The 22,876-nt window shown below is 37.7% G+C and overlaps 1 protein-coding gene across 1 annotated transcript in view; it reads right to left on the reverse strand.

Moving 5' to 3' along the window:
- LOC134586126 (cytochrome P450 2K1-like) overlaps positions 1 to 22,876 on the reverse strand; it is a 205,994-nt gene that overhangs the window by 65,425 nt on the left and 117,693 nt on the right. The window contains exons 6-7 of the mRNA XM_063441636.1: positions 3,519 to 3,681; positions 2,814 to 2,963 (exon numbers count right to left, since the gene is read on the reverse strand). Of these exons, the coding sequence (XP_063297706.1) occupies positions 2,814 to 2,963; positions 3,519 to 3,681 (313 nt within the window). The remainder of the gene's footprint in view (positions 1 to 2,813; positions 2,964 to 3,518; positions 3,682 to 22,876) is intronic.

A 22,876-nucleotide genomic window follows, 5' to 3' on the forward strand; every position in this document is an offset into this window, starting at 1 on the left:
TGATACTTTATCTTCTGCTTGAGGCACAGTATCGTGATAGATCTGAGTGCTCTCCTACCTAGCAGAGTCAGCCATGATAAGTCTGGGTACATTTGTATGTGGCAGTCCTCACCGTGCAAAAATGGAGATGTTTTAACGTTCCAAAGAATTTCCTCTTTTACTTTAAAATAATGTACTCTGCATATTTAGTCTTTTGGGGAGTCTAGCAATATCCCCTTCTGTCTTAATGCCCTGTGGACTCTGTTGAGTAAAATAGGGGTATAAGGTGGGTTTTGTAATATATTATTGAAAAGCATTTGCATAGTGGTACAGATGCCGTTATTGGGGTCTGTGGATTCTGAGAGGCCTCTTATTCTGAGGTTGTTTCCTCCTCTCTATTACACAGATCTTCAAGATGGTGTGTCATGTGGGTAATTCTATTCTTCTGTCTGGTTTGTAGTTTGAGCAGTTGAGAGTGGATAGACTATCAACTTCCAGGTCTGAGACCCTGTGCCCAATCTGTTTTACATCAGCAGAAATTTTGCTAGTTGATCTTGGAATGAAGCCTCCACGCGAGCCAGCATATTTGCCCTGTCATCCTTGGAATGTAAGTCTTCTAAAAGTTAGCAAAGATCAAATTCCCTAGAAAGTGTGGAGTTCTCTGAGATGGCATGGCTCCTAAAAGGAGAATTTTGTGTTAAAGATGGCAGTGCCATGCTGTCCTCTGCATCCACTGCTAAAATCCTAATTTTCTCTCTCAAGTATTTACAGATGTAAATGAAGGAAAAGGACCTCAGTTAGGAAAAAAAGACCAAGTCATTTGTTACGTGTGAGTTTATAGATGAAGAGGTTCTATTTCAGTTGTCTAAGGAAAAAAGACAAATATGTCAATGGTGTCTGATGGGATACACCCAAAGTTATTAAAAGAACTTAGTAGTGTAGTAGCAAAACCATTTACGGATTTATTTAACCAATCAGTGTTAACAGGAATAGACCCAGAAGATTGGAAATTAGTGAATGTTGTGACAATTCACAAGAATGGTAATAGAGAGTAGTTGGGTAACTATAGGCTAGTAAGCCTTACTTCAGTAGTGGGGAAAGTGATGGAAACCATGTTAAAGGATACGATTGTTGAACATCTAAAATCACATGAAATTCAAGATCAAAGACAACATGGGTTTACTTCAGGGAGATCATGCCAAACTAATCTATTTGAATTTTTGATTGGGATACTAAAATAATAGATCAAGGTGGTGCAGTATACATTGCTTGCCTAGATTTCAGTAAGGTATTTGACACTGTCGCACATAGAATACATTAATAAACTGCAATCTCTGAGTTTGGATCCCAATATTGTTGAATGGGTTAGGCAGTGGCTGAGTGACAGGCAACAGAGAGTTGTAGTCAATGGAGTGTAATTGAAGCAATATCCTGTTACCAGTGGGGTATCTCAGGGATCTTTACTTGGGCCCATTATCTTCAATATTTTTAGTGATATTGCAGAAGTTAACAGCTCTCTCTTTGCGGAGATAGTGAGTGATACTCTAAAGTGCCTGAACAGAAGAAGCAGCTCAACACAAAAAGTGTAATACCCTAATTCACAGTAAAGTGCAAATATTCAAAAAAGAGAGGTATAGACTATATACCAACAAGTGGAGCGCTATATTAGGTATAAATGGTAAGGGGGTACACTCACCCCTCCAGTACAATGACAATCTTGAAAATATATATCCGAATGTACATACAAAACAAAACAGCAAAAAGACAATATAGTGCAGATGGTTTACAAAATAAAAGTGAGTGATAGTGACAAATGGCTAGAACCACTCACATGGGCTGGAGCCTATATGGTATTGGCTCCGTAAGTAACTCCTTTTTGCTTTTGAGGCAGCAACACACCCCTTTGTCCCAAACGGTATTCCTCCGGGGATATAGAGCAAAAAATATAAATAAACCAGATGGGTAGTACTGTATGGAAAATGGATATAATATTGGTGATAATGGTTATGCTCACCTTAAGCAGAGCCTTAAATTCCCGGCTCTAAGGTTGATTGGCAGTATGCTAATTTTATCGGGATAGCATTCCCCACATGAGGGTAGTGGATGCATGGAATACCCTTCCAGTTGCAGTGGTAGAGGTTAACACAGTGAAGGAGTTTAAGCATGTTTGGGATAGGCATAAGGCTATCCTAACTATAAGATAAGGTCAGGGACTAATGAAAGTATTCAAAAACTGGGCAGACTAGATAAGCCGAATGGTTCTTATCTGTTGTCACATTAAATGTTTCTATTTTTAAATCTCCTGGTGTTTTGCTAGAAGTTAGCTCAGGTCCCATTCCCTATTCCCTATTCCCTATTCCCCATTCCCCATTCCCCATTCCCCATTCCCCATTCCCCATTCCCCATTCCCCATTCCCCATTCCCCATTCCCCACAGCCTCCCATATGGTCTAGTGGTTAGGAATCCTGGTTTTAACCCAGGCAGCCTGAGTTCAACTCCCAGTATGGGAATTTTGAATTTGGATGGTTCTTACCTTCCATCACACCCTGTTTCTATTCTCATTGTTAATGCTTTTTTCAGCGAGTTTCTGTATCTGTCCATTTGGAACTCACAAAATTCACATCCACTCCCATGAAGCCGCCAGTCCCCCCCTCCCCCAAACAACTCCTAGTTACATTCTGTGATCAGTCTCCTTACAATGTACCTTCCTAATATAGTATCTCAAACCAAACCTTGAAAAAAAGTACCAATGAAGAGACTGTTTCCAATTCACCCAACTTGAAATCTCAAGGAAATGTCAGAATAAATAATATTTTATGTGTATTAACACTAACCATTGAATGAGCAAAACTTTTCAATTAATGAGTCACATTCTTCATATATTTTGTTTTCAATTTTTTTTGTTCCCATTCCAAAATCTCGGAGTGTCGAAAGAGTAAATTTTCGCATTACCTTCCAGTTTTCACCACTGGAAAAAACAATACCTGAATCGTTTAAAAAGAAAAAAAAGTTAGTAATACATATCTAATAGGAAGAAATCATATACTGCAAACTATATTAAAAGAGATACCAACTCCACAACCAAAAAGTGAATGTCTGTCTCTGCCTGTCTGTCTGTCTGTCTGTCTGTCTGTCTGTCTGTCTATCTATCTATCTATCTATCTATCTATCCATCTATCCATTTGAGGGTTATTGTCCTCTTATTTTGTATGTTTTTGTATCCCTATTTATTTTTTGAACTTCTCTTTCACTTTTTTGTATTTTTATTGTTTTGTCCCTCTTAAGTTCATGTTTTATTACCTCCTTTATTACCTCCTTTTCTATGTGTATGGCACTGGCCTGTAGCATTTTGTTTTTATTATTGTATATGCTCTACATTCATTCTATGAAGTTAAATTTCCAGGCCAACTCTATGCCATCTATTGCAATCATACACATCCCTCCTTCCATTAATGTCTCTGAACATTATTGGTGATCACTTTAAAAAGCAGGAACAAACCCTTTCAATACATTATAGCAAACATGTTTAAATCAGTTACCATGTCCGTTTGAGATTTCTTCAAACAGTTTTATTTTGGGTCTTGCAGCAAATGTCTCCGCATGATTAACAAGAGCATCCTTCACTGTCTCATAACCACAGAGGACAACAATAGTCTCTGATCCTAGATGAATAGTGAATACTGAGCCATATTTCTCTGATAGCTGCAAAGCAAAAATAAAAAAAGAATATGGGGTTACATTTTAAGGTCAATGATTTTCATTATGTGGTATGTAGGGGCATTCCTATATGTGTTAACAGTATAACTAAATGTTTTATTCAGTGATATGATAATTTATGATATGATAATTTACCATTTACCATTTTCTTAACAGTTGATGATACACAGCAAACCCAGGAGGTTATTTTAATGGAAATTTGCACACAAATTATATAAATAGTTCCGAAAACGAACTAACTCTTTATCAATGTTTACATTTTAAGACCACTGCACATTATTTCAAAATGTATATACCTGCTAACACACAAATACAGTATGGCCAGCAAGTCATTCTTTCATTTGTGCACTGCCACACTACTGTCTTGGTCCTAATGACATCACCTATTCTACGATTAGATAACGTCACGTCAAACCTTCAATTTATGAAAGGGGGATTGTATAACAACTTTAAATTTAAAAATATTGCATTTGATCCAATTTTTAAATGCACCTCTGTGAGATATATATCTCTATAGATGTAAAAAACAGTGAACATTCTACATAAAAGAGGGTGATAGGCACTTGTCAGATGACAAATACTATAGAAAACTAAATGAAGACCCCACCAAGGAATATACATCACAACTTAGCTCATTAAATCCTTCCCTGAGAATTTACATCTAGAACTGCAATCACTCATACCAACTAGTCCCTGCATGGGCACTTTCTATATGCTTCCCAAAATTCACAAAGCAGGTAATCCTGGAAGACCCATAATTGCAGGAATGGGAACTCTCACAGAACATATTTCAGGACTGGTAGAAAATACCCTAAAACCTCTAGTCACCAACAGCAACAGCTTCATAAAAGACACAACCGACTTCCTCAACCAACTCAGCCAAATCACCAATCTCCCTGCTAACAACATCCTTGTAACCATGGATGTGGAATCTCTATACAGCAACATTCCACATACAGATGGCATCAATGCTTGCTTCCATTTTCTCTCTCATGTCTACAACCAAAAATACAGCCCCCAAATTTTCACAGAACTGGCACTATTTATCCTCACACATAACTACTTCAGTTTTAACAATGAGTTTTACCTACAAACCATGGGCACTTCTATGGGCACTAAGATGGCACCCCAATATGCTAATCTGTTTATGGCAGATCTTGAACAGAGATTCCTAGAAATACAACACACCAAACCATACAAATATTATCGCTATATCGATGATATCTCCATAATTTGGACTGAAAGCGAAGAAAAACTGATACAGTTCCATGACTCTTTCACCACATTCCATCCATCAATCAAACTAAAAATGGATATTTGTGAATTTTCTGGACACCACTGTGACATGTAACAATAGCACAATCCATACGTCGGTTTACAGAAAACCCACAGACAGGTGCAGTTACCTACACAGCTCCAGCTTCTACCCCTCCCATACTAGACAGGGCATTATCTACAGCCAAGCCACTAGGTACCATTGCATATGCTCTGATCCTAATGACCGCAATTCTTATCTAAATGTACTCTCCCAATCTATGAGACAGAAAGGCTACAAACCAAAGACTATTACCAAAAAAATCAACTCTGCTTTAAAAACTCCACGCACGCTCCTGCTACAGTACAGAGAGAAAAAAAATATGTACACGAGTGCCACTTGTGGTCACCTACAACCCAGCTCTTGAGGAAATACGGAATATCATCAAAGACCTACAACCAATATTAACAGAAGATGAGACTCTGTGGCACCACAGAGAGAACCACAAACCCAGAAGCATCTGAATTTATTCAGGTATTGCCTAGCATTTTGCTCAATTTTATATCCATAAGGAACTCAAGAGACAGGGACTTGGGCTAATCAACCCAAATTTGTTTGAATCTTAATTCAGCCAAAACTGAATGCATAAGTCTAATATTAACACTTGTTTCTTTATTTTAGAAAACTCAAAAATATTGAACTCTGTTATATAAACTTTATATCATTTATGGTGAGTACTTATTTACTAAAAACTAGATTAGAAAGTGTGCATTCTGTTTAAAATCAAGTTAATTGAGAATGTATTCAAAATTATTACTCCATATGTAAAACAAAAAAAAAAGTTTCCTGCTACTGCTTATTAATTAGTTAAACAATCCCTGCAATGATCCCATGTTAAATTATTGTTCCAGTAATTATTATTATTGAAATTACAATGCTCATTGTTGTCATAAGTACAAAAACCCTCAAAACTGAAGATTGGTTTAATGAAGATGCAACAAATAGCAACAATCAGGGTTATTAATTAAACATTACCTGCGTCATAGTATTAAAAGGTTTATTAAGATCTAAAATATGTATATTTCCAATAATTGGTAAAGGTTTTGGTCCCGGTGGAAAATTTTGATACTTATTTTTACTTTGTCCATACAAAAAATATAGGAGACCTATACAGATGATGGAAAACAGGATTGTAATTGGTTCCATTGGAAAAATATTTTCATCAAATCCTGTATAGAAAACACATATTGCAATGTTTTAGTAAGTATAATTTAAATTTCATAATGGGTTTGATACAGTGATATAGCCTGTAAGACATGTTTTTTTTTCAGAAGCAGCATACTCAAAGGTTGTAAAATTCTGCTGCTGCAGAGTAGCATTAAGATGCAGAAATAGAGAGAGAGAGAGAGAGAGAGAGAGAGAGAGAGAGAGAGAGAGAGAGTGTAGTCCTGGGCTTAATGAAAATCATACTATAGAAACTTCTGAAGCTACCAGATATCAGAGTAACCATATAAAGACAACACACGCTTGTGGACAGCATTTGTAAACAAGCAAAGTTAAAATAAAAAACCTCAAAATGCAACAACACCACCTATGCTATAGCATCTATGAAAGAGCACTGAGCAGAGGAGTAGCTGGCCTATGTAGCCTCCAATGTCTTCCCAGTAATCAGCCATATTGTTTGAAGGTGATAAATGGCACCTCATTAGAGTTGGCGTTAATATATAGTTTTAGCATAGATTAACCAGTGGTGAATGTTATCTATTCTAGTACCCTGGACAGGGCCTGCACTATCATTAGCCAAACTAGGCAGCCACCTAGGGTGCACCAGCCCTGGAGGCATAATCTCCAGGTGACTGCACAGCGCTCCCCCCCCTGCCAGTCCTTGCATGCAGTGTAGTTTAGCAGACCGTGGTAGAGGATCTTCTGTATCCTTAACCCGGTCTGACAAGGAAGCTGCTCGCTGAGAGCACCAAACAGCTTTCTGTCAGACTGGGTAGAGGAAACAGAAGATCCCCCACCACGGTCTAGTTGGCCATGCTACATAAATGTACAAAAATACACAAAGAGGGATGGGGGCAAAGAGACACACAGATGGGGCTGGGGGAACATGCACACAGAAAGCTGGGGGGGGAGGGGAGAAACACAAAGGAGTCTGGGGGGGCAAAAGGGCAAACAGAGGGATCTGGGGGACAAAGAGACACACAGATTGGCTGGGGGCACAAAGAGACACAGAAAGCTGAAGAGACAAAGAAACACAGAGGGGCTAGAGGGACAAAGAGACACACAGAAAGCTAGGAGACAGAGGTGCTAGAGGAAACAAAGAGACACACATAGAGTTGGGGTGGACAAAGAAACACAGAAGTGCTGGGGGACAAAGAGTCACACACAAGGGCTTGTAGGACACAGAGACACACAGAGATGCTGTGGGAAAAAGAGGCAAACAAATGTTGAGGGATACAAAAAACACACACAGAGGGGCTGGCAGTCAAAGATACACACATATGATTGGAAAGGGCAAAAAAAAGAAGAGGGTCTGGGGAGACAAAGGGACACACAGAAGGATGGGGTGGACAAAGAGACAAACAGAAAGCTGGGGGGACAAAGAAACACAAGAGGGCTGGGGGGACAAAGATGCACAGAAAGTGGGGGGACATATAGACAGACAAAAAGTCCCCTAAAAGAGAGGGACTTGTGTGGTGTGTACAGGGATCCAATTAGGAGTAAACCCTGTACTTGCACATAGATAAATAAATAAAGGAATGTCCAAATGACCTAAAGTCAGGAGGACATGGTGAGGATACCTAATTGATTAAAACGCCCTATGCAATATCAATCTTTATTGGAAACATAAAGTAAGAGATAAATAATAATAACCAAAATGAAAAATAATAAAAAGTAACCACAGAGTGACTGGCAGTAGAGGATTCAGGTTATACCTTTGTATTGTGTTTGAAAAGGCAGGACATACAAGATGCGGCATTCACTTAGAGTGAAATTATGTAGGAGCCTTATGTGCAATCAGTGCCAAAGTTTATACATACTTATTGTTATTTGGAAATGTTTGCTTACTTAAAATAGTCTAACACTTGGTGTGAAGCAGTTTTTCATCACTATTGAAGGACTATCCTTAGAAGGACGTAATCATGTCCTTATTTATTGCTCAAAAAGGATTAATATATATTTATGCTGACTGCTACCAGGTTCAGAATGCAGACTGTTAATTTCCATGCATTGCATTAAACTCACTGACTGGGTGAGTGTATGGAGAGATTTTATTATTATCCATTTGGAAATTAACACTGTGTTGCAATCATAAGTAAAATGTATACATCAATGTTTGTTATGATTACCAAATATTACTCTCTCATGTTGCAATAGGACACAACACCTCATAATGCAGTTTTGCATGTTCCTTGCAATAACTGCATTTTCTACGAGGATATATCTTGTAGACATAATAGTGTCCTTGCTTATTAGTAAAGCCTGATTTTTCCCGAATTGCTAAGGATTCAATGGATTCATAAAGCTACCTATTGGTTTTCATTTGATACATTGAACACTCTGACTGAGTGTGTGTGTAAAAGGATATATTCTTTTTACTATTTTATTACTATCCCTGTGGGGATTTTACAATAAATTACATTATTTACAATATTTAGAAATTCAAGGTCTGGAGTGACACATTAAGTACCGATAAAGGGGGAGAAAGTGAATCCCTCGTTCAGTCCTCTAGGTGCCAAGGTATCTAGTTTATGGATCCAAAAGCATTTTCTTTTTCTGAGGGCTAAGTCAAGGTCACCTCCTCTTTTCCCTTGTATGACCGTCTCTATTCCCATGAATCTCATGCCACTCGGAGAGTCATTGTGATGTGCTCTAACATGCCTGGCCACTGGAGTGTCTTTGAGGGTAGATACCGAATAGGCATGTTCCATAATCCTTCTCTTAAGTGGGTGTATTGTTTTGCCCACATATTTTAGGCCACACTCACAGGTTAACAAGTACATAAATAAGGAGATGACTAAGTCCTTCTAAGGATAGCACCTCAATAATGATGAAAAACTGCTTTACACCAAGTGTTAGACTATTTTAATTGAGCAAAGATTTCCAAATAACAATAATTATGTATAAACTTTGGCACGGATTGCACTTCACACTCCTACATAATTTCAGTGAATGCCGCATCGTGTATGTCCTGCCTTTTCAAACATAATACATGGGTATAATCTGAATCCTCTTCAGCTTTCCTCCTGGATTCTTAACATCATCATATCCCAATAGCGATGTTCGGCGGTGTAATAGTTACGTCACCACTTATGGATTCATTACCATCTATAGAGTGAGTTAAAAATAGGAGGATTTAGAACAGAAACATAGACGCCCCATGAGTAATCTCATTGGCTATCAATCTTGCAGGTCCAACCACCAACCATTTAAAACGCGACCTTACCGGGCGGCTCATTTGAATGCCCAGGATGAAAGCACTTAGGTAGCGCTGAAACGTGCTCTGGTTCACCTAGTCTTTATGACTTTCTTTTAGTTTTTGGTTCACTGCACTTTTTAGCACCGTTATGTTGTAGAAGCAGGAGGTTCTCTGGGGGGGATTTCGCAAGCAGTTGTGGCAGTATTAGGACTATTACGGAAGGGTATTTCAGATATAGGGTGTGTTTAGGAGGAAATATCTCGGACGCCCTTCAGCTGGTGTGCTAGATTTATCACTCAGATTTGAGTATAGTGTCTAGACAGTACCTTCGAGCAAGCACTTCTACCAAGTTTACCTATACAGAGAGGAACATACTGACGTGCACTATTCAGATATAAGTAAAAGAGTACAGATACCAGACAGCACTTTCGAGCAACTATTATTCTTACAAGACTCCTTTATACAGACAGGAGTATACTAGTATGTACTAGAAATTTATATTAGATAGCTCTGTGCAAACAATTGGGGAAGTGGTCGCTGCTTAAGGGCTAGCCTATTGTTCCTACTTGTCTATCATTTGTTGGGTTAAGATGTTAACACCTATATTATCTTGGGATCTATTTTAGATTATTGGTTAACCTATACAGCCTACGACACAGGATACAGAGCTGCCCTACAGGATATTTTGTATCAATTGTAGGCTACAACCTTTCTCTAGTGTTACAGTAGCAAATCTACATGGCAAGTTGCAGACATTATTGCTCTGTACAGATATAAAGCTGTTTTTTTTGGATTACTACTCCTATCTCCCTCCCTACTTCATTTACCCCCACCTAGTCCTACCTACCTACTCTCCCCCCACCCTAGTGCCAGTCACTCTGTGGTTACTTTTTATTATTTTTCATTTTGGTTATTATTATTTCTCTCTTACTTTATGTTTCCAATAAAGATTGATATTGTATAGAATATTTTTAATCAATTAGGGATCCTCACCATGTTCTCCTGACTTTAGGTCATTGGACATTCCTTTATTTCTTTATCTATGGACATTTAGACAGGCAGAGGGCTAGGAGGGACAAATATACACACAGAGGTGCTGGGGAACAAAACGATAGACAGAGGAGCAGGGGGGCGACAAAAGGACAGACAGAGAGAAACACAGATTGGATGGGAGCACAAAGAGACACACATAAGACTGGGGGAGAACAAAGAAACACACAAAAAGCTGAGGGGACAATGAGACACATAAAGGTGCTAGAGGAAACAAACAGACACACAGAAAGCTGGGGGACAAAAAGAAACACAGAAGGGCTGGGATGACACAGAGACACACAGAGGTGCTAGGGGTAAAAAGAGACACACAGAGGTGCTAGGGGTAAAAAGAGTCACAAAAGCTGAGGGAGACAAAGAGACACACAGAGGGGCTAGGGGGACAAAGAGACACACGGAGGGGCTAGGAGGACAAAGAGACACACGGAGGGGCTTGAAGGACAAAGAGAACCACAGAGAGGCTGGCAGGACAAGTAGACACACAGAGGGGCTGTGGGGACAAAGGGACCCACAGAAGGGCTGGGGGTCAAAGAGACACACAGGGGACTGGAAAGAACAAAAAGAAACACAGAGGGTCTGGGAAGACAAAAGGGACACACAGATGGATAGGGTAGACAAAGAGAAGCACATAACACTGATGGGACAAAGAAACACAGAGGGGCTGGGGGGGACAAAGAGGCACCCAAAAATGAGTGGGCAAAATAGACATTCAGAGGGGCTGTGGGACAAAAAGACACATAGAGGGGCTGTGGGGACAGAGAGACACACAACAACGGAGCGAAGGGACACAGAGGGACAAACACAGAGAGGCTGGGGGTACACAAACACACAGAGGGGCTGGGAGACCCAAAGAGACACACAGAAAGATGGGGGCACAAAGAGACACACAGAGGAGTTTGAGGGACACACATACACAGAAATAGGACTTGGGAAACAAACAGGGAAACAAACAAAGAGGATGGGGGTAAAGAAAAACATATAAAGGTGCTGGGGGGCAGATACACTAACAGAGGGGCTGGGGGTGCAAAGAGATACATAGGTGCTAGGGGATAAATAGACACACACAGAGGGACTGGGCCCCACCAAAGAGTCACACAGAAGGACTGGCGGAACTTAGAGACATACAAATGACTGGGGGGGACAACGAGACACACAGAGGGCTGAGTGTGAAAATCAAAGTTGGCATTTGTTGTTTTGGTGTGGGGGGGAGTGGGTGCTTGTAGCTGGTCTTGTCTAGGGCACAAGACAAGACCACTCTAGCACTTGCCCTGACCATGGACAACTTACAAATTATACACCAAGCTGTGATGTAGTACACCAAGCTGTGATGTAGTTGTATATCTTACAGGCTTACTCTTCAATTTTCTTTTTACGTGGATAAGATTGTGATATTTAAAACCTAGTCCCAAAAGTGGGCTAGGTGATAAATAGGAAGGACTCATCTAAAATGGCAGAATAATGCGTTTTTGAGTTAACATAAATATTGAGTCTGAATAAAGACTTAAGTGGATCATATTCAGTATTTGATGCACCTCTAGATGTTTATTGGGTATAAGTATTGCAGTTTTCCAGAGGCCCAGTTAATGAGCTATTAAAACCAAAACCCACTGTGTGAACAACATAAATGGATGTAGGAATGGTAAGAGGGTCACAGAAGAATAACTTCTACATAAACATAAAAGTCTACCAATGCATGGAGGAATTGAATAGAACGGGGGACATTAGTAATGGTGCAGCCACAGCAGAGGGGCAAGTAAGATTTCCCTTTATTTTCACTACTAGAACAGAAATAAAATACTAAACTCCACCAGCGTCTGCCTTTAAACTATCTGTATTAATGTGGTTAATCTAGTCACTGTTTAGTGGATATGCCCACACTGATGGTATGTTGGTGGATAAAATCATTACTTTAGCTAAATGAGGATCATAATGACAACATTGATTTATTTGTTGAATTGAATTAAATTTGTATTTATTTAGTTTTTGTAGTAGCTCGTTATCAAGAACTAGCCAGCCTCCATGTGATGCTGAGGGTAAATAGTTCAAATGTTTTAAATTCCGGTCTGGATTTTAACAAACTGGTCCAGGGGTTTCAGCTGTTCCGTTCCATCCAAACAAGTTAAAATCTGGTGAACGTTCAAGTCCATTTTGATAATGCTTTGTAAAATCCAAAAATGTATATATCTTTTGAAGATTGTAACCCCAATTTTTTTGTGTGTGTGTGCAAATTTGCAAATGTTGAAACTAAACCTCATTATGTTCCCTAATTCCAGTGTTTTTTTTTTTTTTAGCTGAGTGAACTGTATTCTGCATGCTGTGGCAATTGTTCCCAGTTGCACACGTATAAAGTATGCATGTTCAGGTCGGTGTACACATTCTGTTCTACATATATTAGTATAGTTAGTATGACTAAATCCTGGTTTTGCACCCCTCCCTTTAACAGGTGTTTAATGACAGAACCCTATTTAAGCCCTGCACTGGCAAATGCAGTAAAACAGTGGATGTTGTGTGTAACAGGTTTAATCTTGTTAGAGTAATAATATGGAAAGTAAAAAGTAGAAACTGCCAAAAAAATGATGCATTGGTAGTTGCGAAAGGCTTAGTAAAGTTAGGTGTTTAAGGGATATTTTTTTTTGCAAACTTTGTCTTGTGGGGAAAAAAGTCAGTTCCTGTGAGTTTGCCAGGGATCTCTTGCAGTCACCTAACATAAGAAAGCCTATAACAACTAATATGATCTAAGTGGCTCTTGCTCTGTTTGTTCCCAGTCGCTTACAATGCAGGACATACTACAAATGTGTTTTCAGAAAAGTCCTTCCATTCAAAAGATTGCTGTGCACTCACCAGCCGGGTTAATATATATAATTTTTATTTTTATTTAAATCTACATTGCCAAACATGACGACAACACTTTAACAGCTTACTACATGCATCAGCTGCATAATAATTGTCATAATTAGACTGAGAAGGAAATCAGCACTTTGTTCTGAAACACAGTAACAGACAGGGTTAGATAATCTCTGGAATACTTTAATCTCAGGGCCCTAAATGTTCAAACTAGGCCAAACCAACTGACTGTAGTATCTATGAGCAGGTGGGTTGTATGTGTGGGAAGTCTCTATTCATCCTGTTTAATATTTTAAAGATATACTATTTCATAAGTAACCAGGTGTGTATCTATTTCTATATCGTATTTAGTATCCATTTTATCACTGCAATAAATACTTTAGGGGGCTCTCCCATTAAATACTATATATTTTTTTTTTCTTTTTCATTCCTCCATATGTTGAAGATACAACTAGGAACCTGGCACATTAGATCATATATGGTGGGACTGTATTACACTAGACAACCTTATTAAATTAGAAGTTTAAAAAAAAAAAAATAACTGAATTTAAATATTACTTATGTTTCTGAAAGGTTCTTAAAACACGTAGGATTCACAAGACCATCTAAACCTTTGCTTTAATTTAGAATTCACGTTTTAATGGCTGTGAAACTTTATATGTCTAGAGTCTTAGTTTAAAGAAAATCAAAACTCAAATTCCATTTCAAGCAATAATGGAGAGAGCTGTATATTTTAACTATGGCAATACATATTTTAAAATCAGGGCAAAACTGCCGTACAGTAAGTAGGGTTCAATTCCAATAGGTTCTATAAATGCTAGGCATAGACTCACTAAATAAATATCTTGGCATGTTAAATCTGTTTAACCCTAAGCTGGTCTCTTAAATGTACTATCTTCGGAGCAAGCATGGATGGTTAAGTTACGTTATCCCTTTCTCCTTCGATGTCTTAATATAAAATTTTTGCACTACTTATGTAATATGTTTTGTCATGTTCATTTTGAACAATATATTATGTATTGATATAGCACTTTATTACTGAAGACTAAACTTAAGTGCCAGTTCCATAGATCTTTAACTTTTGTTTAATACTAACACATGTAATTTAAGAAAAAAAAAACTTTACCGGGATCTGGGTAAATGTTTCAGTTTGAATTGAACATGTGCTGCTCAGTAAAGTGAGTGAAGTTGCATCGTTGTCTTATGTATAAGAAGTGCAGAATTTCAGTACAGGGTTACTTACAGTGATGTGGAAATGGCAAAGTGACTCTCAGCCTCTCTGGAGAATGGTCTATCTTCTCAGGGATGATAACATTTTTCTTAATGAGCCTGTTGCTCTCAAGACTAACTACTTGTCTCTGCCACTTTGTCAGTAACCACTCCCGAAGCTATTTAAAATGCGGTCACTCATGTAATTTGTATTTATGTAATCTTGAAATAGGATTGTTCCTTGCCAGCTGCAGTAACGTGTCTTTAGGAGTAATTCAAACAAAGGACACGAGATCTTGCCTTGGTAAAACTAAAAAAAGAAATGCCCAATTAGGGCGTTTCTTATAAATGTTTTTTGGTTTTTTTCTGCATCTACTACAAAAGCTGCGAATGAAAGTCTGTGTACAGGGAGTTACACAGCTATAGTATGAGGGAAACCTATGTTGGTTATCTGAAGAAAACGCCACTTGAAAACTACATTGACTAAAACACCTGTCTCTAGTGCAACTCCTAATCTCAGCCAAGGGAGATGAGAAAATTTAAGGTTTTTAAGTGATTATCTTTAAATATCTGATATCTTGCTGGTTAGGTTAGTATGGGTTATTTAAAACTATAGAGCATGAATAGATATAACCTCGGGAGGGAAGAACCAAAGTTTGGTTGAAAATGCTCTTTATTGGAGAATTTATCCCTGTCTACAAAAAACGTGCAGAGTGGGAACTCTGCAATGCAACATCATGTGTGGGATGAAGGCTTATTCACTAAAGGTAAAATTGAATTTTAACTGAATTTTTTTTAAATTTAGGCCACACTAGATTGAAATTTAAAATTTCTCAGTCTGTTATGCACTTTGAATTCCTGACGATTGGCACTTTTTGGTGAATAATTATTTCTGTGCTTAAGTAGCTTGGGCAGGATTCATAGCAATATAGGACCTTACTGGTCGTAAGAGATGGGGGATACGTCAGAACAGTGTCTGAACCAGTTATTTATTTATAGTGCCAGTTGGAGAACAAGGTTACAATGTAATAATTGTGTACCATTATCAAAATGCAACTCCACCTACTGTTCCTGTGATGCAACTCCAACAGTGACTCATATAAGGTATCCTTTTGGCAGCAAACATGCTTGGAATTGGTCAGTGTGATGTAGGAAAACAGTGTCAAATATAAATATATCTGCCACCGGCAGAACGGTTTTAAAAATCGTTATATTCCAAAAAAGGTTAAAGTTGTGCAGCACTGACGATCGATTCAAGGATGTTAAATCCAGCTGCCTGTCCTCACAGGAAACAGTCTGGGGTACACTGTGCTTGTCAGTCCTTTACTCCAGTTGGCCTCAGCAGCTTAATCCGCGCACTCCCCCTCGACACTTACAGGTTTGGCACAAATAACTCTAGAATTTCTCCTAGTACACACCTAGAAGCAGTGCTTAGATGCAGCAAACCAAATGGCTAAGATGCTAAATAGTTCTATATATTGGAATATTTATTTGAAGAAAAAAAAATAGAAAAACAATTAATTCAGTTGTAGTTTTTTAGAAAATTAAATTATGAATGTTTTGCCTCTAAATCTAATTTTAACCAGAGTATTGCTGGACAAGTTGTATGCTACAGAACAGTTTGTACAAAAACAGTCTCAGGATTTGGTAATTATTGATACAAATAATTACATTTTAACAAAAGAGCAGACTTTCACAGCCTTTATTCCTGATATTGTAAAACATTTTTTTTTTTTCTTACACTTTAAATCGTATAAAGCAAGTTGAATATTTACACTGTGGACCTGTGAGTTCATTCAATGGCTCAAATGTATTCAGATTTATTTAGCAAAACTCCATAGTCTTCTTGTGAACTGATCACATATCTTCCTGATAATAAAAATGAACATTGTTGTGTTTACATTTTTTTTTTTTAATCTTAAATTCTTAAGTACATATGTTTTTTAAAAAAACAAACTTCAAGCCCCCCTACCATGGGTTCAGGTTATCCAGGTCGTGCATTATATAAAAGACTCACTCTGTCCAAAATCGGTGACCGTCAAATTCCCAGATATATTTAATTATACTTCTGCCAATAGTGATATTGTGGGGGAGGAGCTAAGGAGAGAAACCGTGACTTTCTCTCCAGCTCCTCTGTGGGGTGGTCTGGGGAAGTACAATTTATGAAGCCAGCCGATGCTCTGGACCCAACAACCTGCGGCAACTCTAGCACTAACAATAAAATAACTCTGTACAAAACTTCCAAGTCAGATTTAACTCCTTTTGTCATCCCAATTTACGAGACTGGCTATTGCCCACTGCAGAAAGGAAAGCACTATAAGAGTTCATGCATTATCCGTTCTCTTGCCGCTCTTACAATTCAGTCACACAAATCTCTATAAATAAGCACTACAACAGTGCTCAGTATGTGGGCAACCCCAATTGGCTTGTATTCTGGGCTGACTCAGAACCGAGGGCTATATGATCCAATTTCCAGTTCCTACAGTTCTTTGGAAATTTTGGAATTTGATCTTCTAGCCCTTCGTGGCATCCAAGAGTGCATAATACAGAGCCTGGGGTGGCTGAGTCATGTGAGTAGAACTCCTACCCCATCCCTTTTTTATTGTATGCTTTCAAACAGTTCACACCATTGTGTATTTTCTGTTTTTAGGTTTCTTGTGATAGTCATATTCACAATATACATTTTGTATTCTCTTGTCATAGGGTTTTCTCCTTACTAGTATATATTCTTTATTAACTGAATATATCTTTACTGTCCAGCTAAACATAATCTTGATGACTTGGTTGGAATTACTAATGCATTGTGGAACTGCTACAAGTATTGATCATACAGGGATTTTCTTGAGCCAGTTTGCTAAACTAAGACTGTCATTCATTAAATCTAAGTGAATTTAAAGGGACACTACAGTCACCAATAAAACGTTAGCTTTATGAAGCTGTTTTAATGTATAGATCACGACGCTGCAGTCTCTCTGCTCAATTCTCTGCCATTTAGGAGTAAAATCACTTTGTTTATCCACATCTCCCTGCATATCCTTTCTAATAACTTCCTGTAAAGAGGCAACTAATGTTTACACTTCCATTAATGCAAGTTCTGTTTTAATGTAGAATTTATCTCCTGCACGGTTATGTGTGCTAGACATTGCAGAAGCCTCCTATGTGATTTAGAATTCAATTTACAGAGCAGGAAAAACTTTTTTTTTATTAAAATAAGTTAACATCTGAAAATGGAACTTTTTTTTATGCAAACTGTGTCACAGCCAGGGGAGGTGTGGCTTGTTTTGCATTAACCCCTTAAGGACCGGACTTTTTTTGCGATGTTGTACATTTGCGACCAGGCATCTTTTTGACACTTTTGTGGTGTTTGTGTTTAGCTGTAATTTTCCGCTCTCTCATTTACTGTTCCCATACAAATTATATATTGTTTTTTTCAGGACAAAAGGGGCTTTCTTTACATACCATTATTTATATAATCTCATGTAATTTAATTTTAAAAAAATTAAAAAATATGATGAAAAATTGAAAAAAAATACACGTTTTTTGAATTTTAGGTGAAAAATCTTTTACTCATCTACAAAAGCGAATGGAAAAAAACAGCTAAATGAATTCAAAATGTTGTCCTGAGTTCAAAAATACCCAGTGTTTACATGCTTTTTGCTATTTTTTTGCATGTTATAGGGCTATAAGTACAAGTAGGATATTGCGGTTTCAAAACATACATTTTTAAAATGTATCAATAGTGACATTGTAACACTATTATCTGTCATAAATTGCTAAATAACACCCCACATGTACATATTTTTTTTAAAAGTAGACAACCCAGGGTATTCAATGTGGGGTATGTCCAGACTTTTTTTAGTAGCCACTTAGTCGCAAACACTGGCCAAAGTTAGCGTTCATATTTGTTTGTGTGTGAAAAAAGTAAAAAACTAAATTGAACACTAATTTTGGCCAGTGTTTGTGACTAAGTGGTTACTAAAAAAGACTGGACATACCCCATTTGCAATACCTTGGGTTGTCTTCTTTTGCAAATGGTATGCCATCATGGGGGTAATTCTCATTCCTGGGCTACCATACGCTCTCAAAGGCAACCTAACCAACCTGGCCATTTTCAATGTAAAAATTTTTGACCCATATATTTGACCCTGTAACTTTCAAAAACGCTATAAAACCTGTACATGGGGGGTCCTGTTCTACTCAGGAGACTTTGCTGAACACAAATATTAGTGTTTCAAAACTGGAAAATGTATCACAACAATTATATCAGTAAAAGTGCTGTTTGTGTGTGAAAAATGCAAAAAAAAGTCACTTTCACTGACAATATCATCGTTGTGATATGTTTTACTGTTTTGAATCACTAATATTTGTGTTCAGCGAAGTCTCCCGAGTAAAACAGTACCCCCCATGTACAGGTTTTAGGGTGTCGTAGAACGTTACAGGGTAAAATACAGTGATAGCAAATTAAATTCTCTGGACTTTCGGCCTGGGTTGGCAGGCAGGTCCCTTAAATTGCAATCAATAAAATAACTTAATTATGTAAAAATATTACATAAATACGCACGTAGAATTTAAATATATGCATATTTATATATTTGAAGTCTACGTGTATATTTATATAATTATTTATGTAATTTTGTATATGGACATATGAATAGTTTGCATTCTTTTTATTTATTTATATATACATAGATATATACAATTTCATTCTAAGTGTATTTTGATATAAATATATATATATATATATATATATATATATATTTAATATCAAAATACAGTTATAATTTCGTATAGATATATAATTTTTTTTTAATTTTTATTTATTTTTTTAATTTAATTTAAATTATTTATTATTCGTATTTTATAATAATATATATATACAATATATATAGTTATTATATATATTATATATATATGTGTAAATTAATTATAAGTGTATTTTTATATTAATATATGTACATATCAATATAAAAATACACTTAGCATGACATTATATATATGATATATAGACATATATTATATAGGTATAATATATGTCTATATATCATATACACATATATAATATTTATTTTTTTATTTACTTTCACTTTAAATTTTTTTTTGATTTTACAGTTGCAGGGAGACTGCCTGTCAGCACAGACAGTCCCCCTGCAGGCAGAGACTAGGACACCTTTTGTGACCATGTGGTCGCCCTGTTGGGCGATCACATGGCCACAGGGGTCCTAATCCGCCATGGGGAGACTGTCTGGGCTGCAGGCAGTCTCCCCACACCGGGAGCACCGCCGATCGCTGCCAGGGGAACGACGGTGATCGGGTAAGTACATTGGACGGTTCAGGACCGTCACCGGTCGGCAACGCAAAAATGCCGATGCCGGTCCTGAACCGTCCTCCGTCCTTAAGGGGTTAAAGGAAACAAGTGAGTTGTGATAAACGCACCCTACTCCAAGACTGTGTGTGACGTAGTTGTAGTGGTGAAAGGTTTAAAGTTCACTATTTGTCTGCACTAGACCGGAAATAATGACAAAATCCCTCTTACCACCCACACTTAAACATAATATAACTGTTACTATTTTAATGCTGCAACCAAGACCATTTTATAAATGGGATGCCTTGGTCCCCCAGGTAAATGAATCCTAAACCCCACCAAATATTACTTGACACAATACTTATGTAATTGCAAAATACTAATTAAGAGAGAACGGACAGCAACTGAAATAGCCTGCCCTTCGGTAGGTCCCCGCTCAGAACTCAAGCTGGTTTTAGCTCATCTTGTGCCATTACAGAGAGAACATATCTGAAGCATATCAGACTGGTCCCACCCATACGGGTAGTCCAGATCCGAAATGCCAGCAAGTTCTCTCTGCACGAGAGATACAGCAACCCCAGACGATCGTTTCAGCCTTGTTAGGCATCATCAGTGAGGCATAGCTAATATCTCTCTAGGCACCGTGAGCAAGGGGTCCACGTCTGGATTACCCTTTAAACTTATGGAGAGAAAAAACGGGTCGCAAGAGTATTCTGAGAACGGACAGCAACTGAAATAGCCTGCCCTTCGGTAGGTCCCCGCTCAGAACTCACTAATTAGTTTCAGACAAAGGCAAAACTTAATATAGGAATGTTTATTATGAGCAAAAAAGTCAGTGTATTTAAAAAATTATATAATTTACACCAACAGAGAAACAAAAGGTTAAAATAACAGCAGTCCTAATTACTCACTGGCAAGAAAGGATGACGGTGACTAAATCAAAATTAGATCTTGGCCTCAAGCAAGTACACAAACACGTGTGGTTGAAGAGAAAGGAGAAAGAACACTGCCTAAACAAATATACTCTAAAATATAACTTTTAATAGTAAATGTAATACAAAGTGATCATTTCACACATGATCTTGGTGTGTCTAGATATATATATATATATATATATATATATATATATATATATATATATATATATATATATATATATATATATATATATACCAAGACGTAGAGAGATAATGTGAGAAAGATAAGATTGTAAAAGTCTGACAGACAGTATCTAAATATCAGAGGCGTAGTTAGCAATTTCTGTATAGACTTAAGTATCTGGCTCTGAATAGAAACTGTCTAATGTTTGTCTGCTCTTGCAATTTGACAGGAGTACTCTATTACAGTTAATCAGGTTTTGCAAATAGAGATCGTTTGCTGCTGTAGTTAGTAAAGAATACTCTGTTGCAAACTGATCAAAGGCGAAATTATAACACTAAAATAGTGTGACAGTATCTAAATACCTTTGATCAGTATCCTGTGATATGTTGTTCAAGTGTCAAAAAAGTTGTGTTGTAGCCTCAAATGGTATGAGCGGCTAAATCATTTACAATTTGACCGGAGTACTCTATTATAGTTAATCAAGATCTGCAAATAAAGATCATTTGCTGCTATACTTTATAAAGGGTACTCTGTTAAAAATTGGTCATAAACGAAATTGTACACTAGAATAGTATAACAGCACAGGAATATTGTCTGATACGATTCCTAAATATAGGCTGCAGTATAGGTGTTCACAAATTAATGTGAACAAACCCTATGTATGAGAGAGCACCTTCTGGGAGTAATCCGTTTTATATAAACCCCAATATAGATATAGTCAGAAGGTGAAGATATAACTGTGCCTTCAAGGGCACCTGTCAGATAGAAGAACTAGCTGTAAGTAATGAGGAGAAGAAGAGGAGAGAGAAAAAATATCCTCAATATGTGGCGGTGCCTTCATGGACACCTCTCTTCTAAGTATAACAAGTAGTAGCCTCAAATAATCTAAGCGGCTAAATCCCTCCCAACATGCCCAAGGTCTAAACTCTTTACGGAGATGTAGCTGTCTAAAGAGTGATTACTGCAAATACAAAGGGTTTAGTATGAGGAGGGATTGGAGAAAAACCCCGACGCGCGTTTCGCCGGTAAGGCGGCTTTTCAAGGGGAACTTGGTCACAGCCGGTTAGGCTTTTAAATAGGGCACCCAAAAATTTGATTGGAGTCCCGAAAATGTTAACATCATCAATTGTGACTGACGTAAGACGGTGGTCAGAAAGGACCATTTTACTTTATTCAAAGTTGAATTGCATGTTTCCATATTTGCATATAAGCAGAGGAGATACGAAGAGTATATAATAGGCGATATGAATTTAGTGCAACCTACATAATACACTAGTGTATCATAGTTGTTTTGCTGGTCCCATTATTGCCTGATAAGTGTGTTGTTACTACATAGATTAATATACCTTGATGTAATATAAATATAAGACAACAGGAATATTTGGGATACGGCTGAGAAATCTATAATTGAAACACAAGTGTACATAGTGTAAATCTACATTAAATCATTGGTAAGTGATCATGAAATGCACTCACGAGATGTAGATGAAAAGACAGCGTTGCTAAGGTGCCTCCCCCGATTGTGATGGGGGGCTGATGCCTTTCTCCACTTGCTCCAAACGATAAGTGAAAAAACAGGACTTCCAAGGTGGTGGAAAAAATAAAACAATTTATTCAGGATGAAAAATCACCCAACAATAAAAGTAGAAATACAGGCTTAAAAAAGAGGTCCTACGCGTTTCGTTCACAAACTGGAACTTCCTCAGGTACCAAATGAATAAAATTACATACAGAAATGACAGAATGAAAAAATACAGCCTACTCCCACCCTCCCACCAGTCCTGTTTTATAGGGCTAGCCCCTGAGTTAATTGGTGATCATCTGGGCGTCCTCTTTTGTTTCCTCCCTCATTGGTGGAACAGTAGGTCATATCCAGCTGATTTCTTTCAGTATTAGTTGAAATTCCCGCGTTCTGTATCGGCCGAAAACCGGAACCGGAAGTGGACCATCACTTCCGCGTTCCACTGAATCATGCGTTCCAACAGTGAAATCCAAA

The sequence above is a fragment of the Pelobates fuscus genome, chromosome 2 (genome assembly GCF_036172605.1).
Source record: "Pelobates fuscus isolate aPelFus1 chromosome 2, aPelFus1.pri, whole genome shotgun sequence".
NCBI lineage: Eukaryota > Metazoa > Chordata > Amphibia > Anura > Pelobatidae > Pelobates > Pelobates fuscus.